At 49.2% G+C, this 11,645-nt stretch overlaps 1 protein-coding gene across 1 annotated transcript; it reads left to right on the forward strand.

The window, feature by feature from the left end:
* Positions 1 to 3,798: 3,798 nt before the first annotated feature.
* LOC104082496 (reticulon-1-like) lies at positions 3,799 to 4,503 on the forward strand (the record flags this gene model as incomplete). Its single annotated transcript, XM_009585637.1, has 1 exon — positions 3,799 to 4,503. A coding segment is annotated over one exon (705 nt), but the record flags the coding sequence as incomplete, so codon positions are not given.
* Between the last annotated feature and the right edge of the window lie 7,142 nt (positions 4,504 to 11,645).

An 11,645-nucleotide genomic window follows, 5' to 3' on the forward strand; every position in this document is an offset into this window, starting at 1 on the left:
TATTCTAATTTATTTAGTTTTCTAATAAATAGACTTTAGAGTCCCATTTTTCATCTTTTATTTGAATGGGTGACATCACACGCCACTTCTGAGATATGTTGTTTTTTACCGATTTACACTTTGTTGTGATTTAACCCCAGCCGGCAACTGAGCACCACACAGCCGCTCGCTCACTCCCCACCCCAGTGGGATGGGGGAGAGAATTGGAAGAGTAAAAGTGGAAAAAAAAACCCCTCGTGGGTTGAGATAAAGACAGTTTAATAGGTAAAGCAAAAGCCGTGCGCGCAACCAAAGCAAAACAAGGAATTCATTCACTACTTCCCATCGGCAGGCAGGTGTTCAGACCTCTCCAGGGAAGCAGGGCTCCGTAATGGTTAGAAGACAAACGCCATCCCTCCAAACATCCCCCCCTTCCTTCTTCTTCCCCCAGCTTTATATGCTGAGCATGACGCCATATGGTATGGGATATCCCTTTGGTCATTGGGGTCAGCTGTCCCAGCTGTGTCCCCTCCCAGCTTCTTGTGCCCCTCCAGCCTACTCGCTGTGGGGTGGGGTGAGAAGCAGAAAAGGCCTTGACTCTGTGTCAGCACTGCTCAGCAGTGACGAAAACATCCCTGTGTTATCAGCACTGTTTTCAGCAGAAATCCAAAACATAGCCCCATACTAGCTGCTGTGAAGAAAATTAACTTTATCCCAGCCAAAACCAGCACACGCTTTTTGCACTGCAAGGCAATTAAGAACTTCAGGCACTAATTGTTATTTATTCAGTCTTTGGTGACTGTTCAAGGCTGCCTTCATGACACTTGATGACTGTATCCCATCAAAACAGCTGAACAGTGCGTGGCCAAGTGTCACGGCTTCTGCCTTACTGAGGCACTGGTGTGGCCGGTGTAATTGCTGGGATGGAAGTGTTCTTCTCCATGGACAAAGCTGATCCCCAGCTTTGGGAGGGATTAGCCCTGGGACGTCCCACCGCCTTGCATCGGGGTGCTGGAAAGCCAGAAGCGCTGCTTATCTATCGCGTTAAGGAAAGAAGCAGGCATCTTCCTTTAGGGGCTGGCTCCTGCAGAGTGCTTTCTCTGGATTTCCCCCCTTCCCTGCAGCTGGGGACACGCTGCATCCAGGCTCTGCATTTGTAAGCGAGAAAGAAATGTAAAACCTGCCCTCGCTATTTCTACCCAGTGACCCAGCAAAGTCGTCGCTCCTAGATACCTCTCAAGCATCCTGGCGAAGCCCCCAGTTCCCCCCTGCTTGGATCAGGACTTTTGAAAATGGTTTGTTTTAAATACTGGCCATCATCTTTCTGGGGAAGGAAGATGTGGTCTGTTCATATGCTATGCTGGCGCTGAAAGGTGGTGGGTATTTATACGCTTCTCTGTGCCAGTGGTAAATATGACACCCTGCTGCTGGCCACAAAGGATGTTTTTGTTCACAAGGTAAATGCCATGGCTGAGAGTTAGTTACAAACTGCCAGCGCAGGCAGGAGCGGGGTGAAGCCGAGGGACCGCGCGTTGCTGCGCTACGAGGGCTGGCGGTCACATGCCTGTTTGGACGTGTGCCGGATTAAGTCATTGCTCAGGGAGAAAAAGCTTACATGCGGTAATGCAGGAGAGCGGCACAGCTCATGCGGGCTTCCTGCAGCCACAGGAAAAGGATGCACAGGCTCCTGCTCAGCATGTCCGATTCAACAGAAACTTCCCGGCCTCCAGACAGGAGTGTGTTGTAACAGTCTCAAATACCTTAATCCTGTCTGTGGCCATACTCTGGGTTGCAGGACTTTCTCATGAGAGAGGAATGTGTTACAAGAGAGCTGCAGACATGCCAACAATATGTGCTCAAAACTGCTGATGACGTGTATTGGCAGATGCACAAACCAAAACTGCTTGGAGGGGTGTAGGAACCAAAACTGCTTGGAGGGGTGTAGGGAGGTTGTTTTTCTTGCCCATCTCCCAGCAGGACGTCATGGCTTGGGTGCTGTCATTAAAACCTCCCCCTTTACCTGATTTGTCTTGGGGAAGGCATATGATCAAGAAGAAATCAGCTATGCTATTGCCATGAGAAATTAAGTCAAGAAATAGCCTAAAATAGTGCTTTTTTCCCAGTTCACATCTGATACGATCTCTTTCCCACCCTCTGTTGTAAAGGAGCTTCCAGAGGTGGCCAACGCAACCGGGTGGCCCCGGGGAGCCGATGCCGGTGGCTGCACCTGAAGCAGGGCTGGGCTGAAGGCTAATACCCACTGGCAGTGGGTGCAGGTCAGCTCGGGGCTCCCCACTCCTGAAACTGAGGGGCTGGAAACCTTCCTCCACTCCACTGCAGTCCCCAGACGTGCAGACAGAGGCGGTGTCCTGCCATGGGCCTCTTTACCAGCATCAGCAGGAGGAAACTTGGGGGTCTCTCCTCCTGATGGCTTTCTTGAACCTTCACCACCTGCAATGCCATTTAGTGACCCCTGTCATGTTAATAATGATATAAAATCAACGAATGAGCGCTCGAGAGTCCAGAGGACAAATTTCCATGTGTGCTTGATGGCTGTTCCAACATGACTGGGGGATTCAGCCTTTTTTTCCCCCAGAAGGGAAGGTCTTGCATGTGGATGGCAGCGATCTCTGGGTCAGTGAAGTGCAAGGTGGAAACCGGCGATCGGGAGGCAGCGGTGGCCAGGCACCAGCAGGGGATTGGGTGCAAACTGCCGCCGTGGCCCCCCTTGGCACGGACAGGCTCAGGTGGCCCGACTGGCCTTGCTGCCGATGCACCAGGTGCAGTCTGGGTTTGAGGCTGGCTGATGCTCTGTGAATGATAAAGTGAAGGCTGTTCCCTATGCAGTAAGTCAAGACAGCTGCTGATGCACCTCACGCTGCCTCCGTCGCCTCCAATTGTGAACACTTTACATGTAATTTTACTTTCTTTGTTATTTCATTACAAAATTTCATGTGGTAAAGGGATATACAGGGAGGCAGAACAGGTGGGAAGTCTGGTGCTGGGTTCCCTTCTAGTACGGGATGTGGGCTCCTTGCTAACCCTGGGTGACCAGCCAGCCTTTTCATCTGCTCATTTTCTTTCTCCGAGCATATCTTCTTCCAGTGTGAGCCAGAAAATGCATAGAAATTTTTTTGTTTCAAATTTTGGATGACAAGTTGGTCAGTCGTTATTTTGGTTAATGCAGTTCTTAATGATATTAAGAATTACAGTAAAAAAATGAGTTTCAACTGAGATAAAAGCAAACAGAGAAGTCACCACTCACTCCCCCCTCCCCCCCCAAAAAAAAAGTCTGAGAAAAGTTTGTGACCTGGAACTTTTCATCCCCAAAAGTCAAAGTTTGACAAAATTATTAGTAATTACACGTGGGTTGTTACAATCACCAGTGCCAGAAGCCCACCAGCCCCATGTGTGTTTTTGTCCTGAGAGCAGACCCGTATCTGTTGGTGACAGTTAGATGCTGTCACGTGTGGCCTGAGCCCACGTTCCTCATGACTGGTGATTTTCCTGGTGAAAACCATATTGCTGAGCCTCTGGCCGAGCACTGACCAGCATTGCCTTGTGCCTCAGCTTTTTCCTCAGTAAATGATGCTAATAATACCTCTTTTATAAGGAGTATGTGCATGGGAAACGCTCTGTAAGGACAAGCTGTTATTACTGCTAGTCGTCCCAGACGGGGAGACTTTCTGCCTGTGTTACCAGCCCTGCTAGAGGGATCCATGCTGGTGTGAAATCTTTTGTGTTTGTCACCTAAGCAGCCAGAAAATCTCATTTTTAACAATTCTTTTCTTTTTTTCCCCCTTTCTTTCTGGGTGGCAGAACCGTCCGGCTCAGAGTCACAGGGCAAAGGCAGCCTGTCAGAGGATGAACTCATCAGTGCCATCAAGGAAGCAAAAAGCTTTTCCTTTGAGACCCCAGAGGTACAGCGGTCGCCAACCCTTTCTACTGAGAAGAGAGACCCGCGGGTCAAAACTGGGCGCCCTGCAGTCTCTTCACCCCTGGATAACGAAGCCAGCAGTGCCGAGTCGGGGGACTCAGAGATCGAGCTGGTCTCGGAGGACCCACTAGCCGCCGAGGAGGTGCTGCACTCCAACTACATGACCTTCAGCCACATCGGAGGGCCCCCTCCGTCGCCTGCCTCACCCTCCATCCAGTACAGCATCCTGCGGGAGGAGCGGGAGGCCGAGCTCGACAGTGAGCTCATCATTGAGTCCTGCGATGCCTCGTCAGCCTCCGAAGAGAGCCCAAAGAGGGAGCAGGACTCCCCTCTGATGAAGCCCATGGTCATGGACATTATCAAGGAAGAGAATGGCTCGCGCACTGACGCCTCAGACTACGAAGCAAATAAAACAACAGAGAGCAGGATGAACAGGGAAAACGTGGCAGAGTCTGCATCCTACCTAAAGTGCTCCTTTGTTGCACCGAAAGTAGGTGCTGAGCCCCTGACCTCCGCCGTCAGCACTGAGGAGCTGAAGGAAAGAATAATCCTGAAGAAACCCATCGAAGAAACTGTTGTTAACCAAAGTAAAGTGTCTTCCAAGGACTCTGGCAAAAGAAGTCCCTTGGCTTCACCCCTACTGCCGTTTTTAAATAAGCAGAAAGGTAAATGCAGATGTTTATGTTGTTTTTTGCAGTGCTGCTGAGAAGGGGGAGGAGGGAGAAATGCCTTCCTAGGGGAGATGTTAGTAGTGCTGAGCAGGGGGAGCTGCTGCCACTGGATAACCTCAGCTTGAAGCTGGGCACGCCTGTGACAATGCACACATCATCTCTGACCTTCCCATCCTCTTCTTTTTCTCCTTTTCCTTTCCCTTAGGAAAAAAGAAATACCAGCAACAATAATTTTTAGGCTTAACCCTATAGATACTGGATCAAGCAGGAACCCCAGTAACATAAGGCTGGTTCGTACAATAGATATCTGGAGGACAAAGAGCAACAAATGATCATTTTTCCTCTGAAATAGTCCCTGCGTTGCCCCAGGGAAGGGGTGTAATCAGGGAGGTAGTCTTGCCCCTCCCAAAATGTGAGGATAATGTTTTTGAGGATACATTTAGGAAAAAAGAATGATTCGGAGGAGGAGAGGGTATGGGTTTGGTGGGTCTGGGTGTTTCTGAAGCTGGTGCAGCTTAAACGAATCTCTCTCATGGTGGCTGACACCCTCCATCCTGAATAATGAGGATTTTGTGTATACTTCCAGGCTGATGCAGGGAGGCGGGTGGCTTAGGGGTGCTTATCCCAGCTCTGCATGCCTTGGGGGGCATCCTGTGTGCCCCTCTGAAAGCCCCTTCCCTAATCCAGCTCTGGGAAGGGGAAGAGCCAGACACTTCCCTGGTACTCAGGTGAGCTCAAGGGCACTTGTTTCCCTGTAGGATCCCTTCAAAGCCAGTGTAGAGCCAGCCAGGTCCAGGCTTGCCATGCCAGGCGCTGGGGTCCAACTGGACCCAACAAACCTCTAGAGCCACCACCAGCTTTTGGTCTGAGCTAAACCCTGAGGACCAAGGGGTAGCACACGGTCACCGCACACTGACACTGCCAGGAGTCCCTGCGGCCTGTAACTGGCTTAGTTCACAAGCCGCACAAGAGAAAAAGGCATTTTATTCTTTGCAAGATGCCAGCTCTAAATAGCCGAGACCTTTGTGTGCCTCTGGCTTTGTAGGCTGGCGTGGGAGGGAGGGGTGCTGGGGCTGCCCTACGCCTGCCCTGCTCCCCCTCTGCTGTCTCCCCCAGCTGTGCTGGGGGGCAGCGGCTGTCCACGGCTCTTCTGTTGGATGGGGGTTTGGAATTCAGAGAGCTGCTGCTTCCTTGCAAACAGCTGGATAAAGATGGAGGGGGGGGCGAATCCCACCCCTGCTGCTTAGAGAGCATCTTTTTCCTGTGTCTGCATTTGTGTAGACGTTTGACCACATGATGATCTGGAGATGTGGCAGACATGTTTAAGTGGCACGCTTTTACAACTGATTTATCTAGCGCTGTGAACCCAAGCGTGCAAGTCTAGTGAGGAAACAGCCTAAACTTGCACGATGTGCTGAGGACTGCAAGATCTGCAGTGCAATAAAATATGTTAATACTGACATTCTTAGTGGTAATGAACTAATGACAATAATAGGCTGAATAAGAAACATATGATTATTGCTTGTAAGTATGTTTTCCTGCCTCTGAGATTCTCAGAGCTCGCAATGTCACGCTGTGCATCTCTTAGCTCCCTCACGGGTAGAATAAGCTCCAACCGTTTCTCTCCCCCTTCCCAAATTCCCCTTTTGTAGGACTTGCCCAGGCCCTGCCCAAAGCCTAGAAGCTGTAGGGTTGATTGAATTTACCTTACGCACCCTTCCTGCAGTGTCCAGCATTGGGTCTCTGCAACCATGTTGTGTTCTGTGTGTTGTTCCGGGCAGACGACTAACAATTTGGTCTTGGATTTGGGGAAAGTAGTTGGGGAGTATCACGGGGGCAGCTAGTTGCCTGTCCCTGAGTTTTGAGATTTCAGGCCCCATTACAATTTTCAGTCCCCCTTGATTGTATTCAGATTTTTTTGGCCTAAATTTTGTGTCTCGTTTAATTTCTGTCATTGCCCAAACTGATGCTAGCAGAGGCTTGTTCTCATACGGTGGTCAGAGAAAATCCCTGTGCGCACAACCAGACTTTCTCCCTGCGTTGCAGTGTGTCCGTGTTTCCCATCTGTATTCCCATAGGACAGTAGTGGCAGGAATGTTTCCTCCAGGACAGACACAAGACAGCTACTTACTATTTGGCGGTGCGTAGAGGACTATTTCAGTATGTGCTTTTCTCCCTTGAGACACTCTGGTGCCTAAGGCAAGGAAAACAAAAAAAGTAAAGCCTCTCAAGAAGATTATTGCTAATACTTGTGTAACTTTTTAAAGCTGATTTCCAGATATGGGGAGGTGGGCTCAAGATAAGAAAATATGGATTATAGTGGGGCCCAGTTTATGCTACCTTCCAGTCATGGGTATTTGCTGCATGGGTTGCTGTGTGTGGGTGCTAGTTAAATTTTTAAGTTGAAGGTAGAGTATGGGGCTTGCCTTCTGACCTGGGAAAGGAGAACTTGTCCCTGACTCGGAGAATTCATGTGAAACTCTTCAGTGGTTTTTCAGTTATCAGAGGTGAACTGATGTGTTAACTGGCTTGGTGGAACCAGAGCATCCCCCATGGGTCCTCCCAGGCTCCATCAGCCTGGAGCCGCATCGGCTGGCAGGGAAATGATGTGGCAGAGCACATCCAAGGGGACAGGGGCTGCCTTCAGAGCATCAACTTGAGGTCTTTGCAGAGCTTTACATCAGGGCATCATGCATGTGTCATACGCCAACTCAGATGCACCTGACAGGCATTTGGCACAGACCATACTCAGCCAAAGTGACGAGAATAGAAGGAGATGTGGCAGTGCCACACAACGGAGGTGCAGCAGAATGCTGTCACCCAAAGCAAGAACAGTATCATCATTCATTAATTAAGAGAATTATCTTAATTATAGTTATCTATCATTAAGAGAATACTAACAAGATGTGACTATGTACTTGTTAGAAGATAGAAAACAGAAAAACCTTCATTGTTTCCTGTTACCTCCTTGTTACATGTCACCTCAGAAGTGTTATGCTACCACCACACATCGTTATTAAGACAGAATGGTTTTAGTGATGTTCACGGAGTCCAGGTGGGGACTGATCCCCCAATGGCCATGGCAAGTCCTACCTGAGTTCAGGCCAGTGCTAGCCCAGTGTTTCTGGAGATTCATAGGAAACTGATGGATCAAATGAAGCTGTTTGACACACCTGGCTGTGTTTTTGACACCCAGCTGTAGATCTTTCTGTGGCCCTCGGCCAGCTCATAGCCAGGTATATGTAATTTAAAAATAGTCAGCCATCAGTTTCACATGTAAGTGTTAACTATTTCACAGTGTCATACTGTAATACCACCAAGGAGTCTTTCACTCATATCCATGGCATTAAATATACTTTGCATGGCTCATCAGAAGGGTTTGCCCTGGGCTGGCAAGACAAAAATTGATTCTGAGTGCAGATTCCAGGAAATACATGGAGAAGCTGTACAAAGTGAAAGCCCAGCATTCAGCGTGACCCCAGGAACAATCTCGCTGATCGTGTTGCTGCCAGCCCACAGCTTAATCCCTCAGAGACATTTGCGGTGTCTGATAGGCGTGCTGAAATCACGGCCATTCCCCTAAATAACAAGGTGGGGCACAGCAAGTGCACATGTGGTTTGCGCAGTGATAACTCAATGTTTCTGCTTAACCTCTGTTGCCATCCAGTGGCAATAACAAAAATGGGCAGTGACTTCCTACCACCATTTTCCTGGAGCTGACTACCACGATTTGAAAGAGTGGAGCTCCTCCCATGCTGTTAACTGCTAAGCAGCCTCGCTCACTTTTCCGCACGGTCAGAAAGATTGCATTGCTTGCTGCAACACAGGCTTTGTTTTGGCCAGGGCTGTGCAGTTGCTACCTATGTTATGTTAGTGTTACTAATTCCCTTGCCTCCTGCGGAGCAAAGAGGGGCAGGCAGAGCTGTAGCAAGACATTTGCTGTTCTGCTGTCACTGCCCCCACGTCTCTACTGGCATCTCCTTCCAGAGGTGGACACAGCCCTTACACAACAGGGCTTAGAGCCCCTTTGGCTGTGGCTCTGCAGAAAGGAGGTTGCTAGCTCAGTTTGTTTTTTTTTTTTTTAAATATTCAGCCACAGAGAAGGAAGACCAGATGCATTTGTGTTTTCCAGTAGCCAGAGCAAGGAATGCAGATTTTGGTTCTAAGAAAACTCTGTCTTGCAACAGATTTTCATAAACTTTGGAAAATAATACAACTGATTGGTGCGGCCTGCAAAGTGCTGTGACATTGCATAGTCCAGGCTGGGCTTGCACATGGCTTGAGCATGCAGGAAATTTCAGAAAAGACCTGGAAATGTGCATCTTTTGGCCTGGGGCAGTTTGCAAGAAGCCCAGAAGAAGCCTGGACCAAGGCAGGTTGGGAAGGAGCGTTTGTTTTGGCTGAGTCCTTTCCTGTCTCCTCTTGCTGTGCCTGTCGGTAGCTCTCTGCCAGGGTGGCCTGGCTTGCCGCATGCTGCTGTCCCACAGCTTGGGGACCTGGTCCTGGGCGGAGATTTCCCTTATGCTGGGGCATGATGTCTCTCTCCAGCCTCTCCTTCAGTGACAATAGTAGGAGATTCCTTCTGCTTGATCCACTTAATGAAACGTGCAGCAGCTTGTTACCTTTCAGATCAGATGTCTGAGCTCAGGTTAAAAAAAAAGAAAAAGATGTGGACATTCATAATAATGTTTACTTTCCTTTTATTTTTATTTTATGGCGAAATTCAGCATAGGAAAAGGAAAACCCAGGCCTGGGGCTGTGGGGTTGTGCTGTCACTCACGTGCTAGATGGCACAACTGGCAGGACCTGCTGGAAACGCAGTCAAATAAAATTCATCATTTAAAATGCTTTATTCTGCAGCACAGTCCTATGCCACCCTGCTATGAGGCATCCTGATTTTCATGGAAGGCTCTTGTAACATTAATCTGGTTAGTCCCCTACAAGACCGTGTCCTTACCACACACCCTTTGTAGCTGCTGGGGCTCTAAGCACCCATGAGGGACACCAGGGCTCACGGCCACCCATCTTTATGTGGCGGCCCAGTGTCTCTCAGGTAGTGTCACAAGCTGCAGTCAGGATCACTTCTGAACATGTTTCCCCTCCTCCCTGGTGCCTCTCGTGCCGTCCCATGGTATCCAGGGCTGTCGCTCTGTGGACAAGCACAAAGCAGTGTGGGCTTTTCTCCTTTAATCTCTCACTGCATCCACCCCTGTTTGGTGCCACAGAAAAACTGATTTTACACAGTTTCTCAAGGAGATGGTTTTCCAGCAGAGATCTGGGAGAGACTTTAAGTTACTGGGAGTGCTTTTTGTTCAGCAAAATGTCGTCTGCATTGCGTTAGCACATCCCTGCTGTTGGAGAAGTCGCTAGTGAGGCATTTTTCCACGGGAAGGGGATGTTTGGTAGGGTGATTTAGCAATCCGAGGCTCATTTCTCATCTGCATGCTTTCCCCAGGTTGGCTCTGCAATCAGCAGCAAGCCAGGCCGCGGCTTAAGCATACGGTAATGTTAGTTTAATATTTTAGTGCCATCTGCTGTAAGTGCCTCCACACTCCGTCCCATCTGTTTTGCCTGCTTCAGTTTGCTTTTTATGGGGCTCCGGTAGCTTTGCATCCTGTGAAAAGTCCCTGCTTGGAAAAGGTGTGGGGGAGAGGGATGTCCTGCCTGGGGCTGGAGTGTCTTCACCTTGTGATGCTGTAGGAGGAGTGGGGTAAAACCTGCCTGCAGAAGTAAACATGTGAATCTAGGCCTGCTCTTGCCACAAAATCTTAGAGTAGATTGGTGAACCTCTGTGTGCTTGCCTCCTACATGGAATAATTTACATGGGAAAGGACCTGTGGAGGTCTCTGGTCCGACCCCTTGCTCAAAGCAGTTTGGTCAGGTTGCTCAGGACTTGTCTACCTGTCCATCTTCTCGGCAAAGGCAGAGGTTTGGGGGTAGCTGAGAGCTGGAGCCTGCAGATCTGGGTCAGTCCCATGATGCTGCCTCAGCATCAGGCACATTGCAGAGTAAGGTAGAGGAACGATACCACTCAATGTAGTTTCATATAGGGTGGGCTGGCAGGAACTTCACAAGGTCCAGAGAGCCCATCTCCTGGCCCACAGCCAGGATCTCTGGTAGAGCACCCTTGACAGATGCTTGTGACTCGTTTGGAAAGGCCTCTGTTGGCAGATCCTCCACCAGCTCCCAGGCGTCTATTGAAAACAGTTGCCATTCTTCCATCCTTCTTTACTTTAGGCTAAGCAATTCCAGCTTTTTCAGTTTCTCCTCTTCGGTCATGTTTTCGAGCTGTCTGAACTGTCTTGTTATTCCCTTCGTTCTTTTCTACCATTGGCTGAATCCTTCTTGAAGAGAACTGGAGAGGGTGCTCGCATGGAGGCTGTCCCATGGGTTACTTGCCTGCCCTACAGGCTAGGACTGGGCTCATAGAGCCACTGCAGCAGCACGACATTGACTTCTATTGCTGGAAGAGGGATCTCTTCCATTTTCCTTGGAAATGTCTGTTCAGACTTCTGTAGCAGGCTGCGCTGACCTGTCTTATTGACCCTTTGTTAGTTATCTGCATGATAACAGGAATGGAGTAATTTTTGAAGGGTTGGGGAAGCTCAGTGGAAAAAATGAAGTTAACCGTGATAATCTTGCCCATTTCTTGGAGAATTTGAATGACCCTGCTCAGGCGGTTAAATGCCAGCTGAAGTGGGCTTGCTCGGTTAATGCAGAGGGGGGGTGTTTTCCAGGGGGACGGGCATTTTCCAAGAACCATGAGCAGGTATTGAGTGTAAGAGATCCTGCAGACATGATTTACAGCTTTTCCAGAAATCTTCTGGACTCTTCCCCTGAGAAAAATGGTTTCTTCTTCTCCTGGACTCTCTGACCCCACAGCCCACTTTGTTTACAAATCTCCTCATACTCTGCTGTATGCAGGGCCCTTCCTCAGTCTACCCTCTTTAGGAAAGGATAATGTGCACTCTCAGTTACAAACCAGTGAAATAGCTTAAGTATAGAGGGTCTTAGAGGAAGAAATGACACCTGCATTGCTAAAACCTATGCTAGGGCCA

This window comes from Fulmarus glacialis, unplaced genomic scaffold (genome assembly GCF_000690835.1).
Source record: "Fulmarus glacialis isolate BGI_N327 unplaced genomic scaffold, ASM69083v1 scaffold29189, whole genome shotgun sequence".
Taxonomy (NCBI): domain Eukaryota; kingdom Metazoa; phylum Chordata; class Aves; order Procellariiformes; family Procellariidae; genus Fulmarus; species Fulmarus glacialis.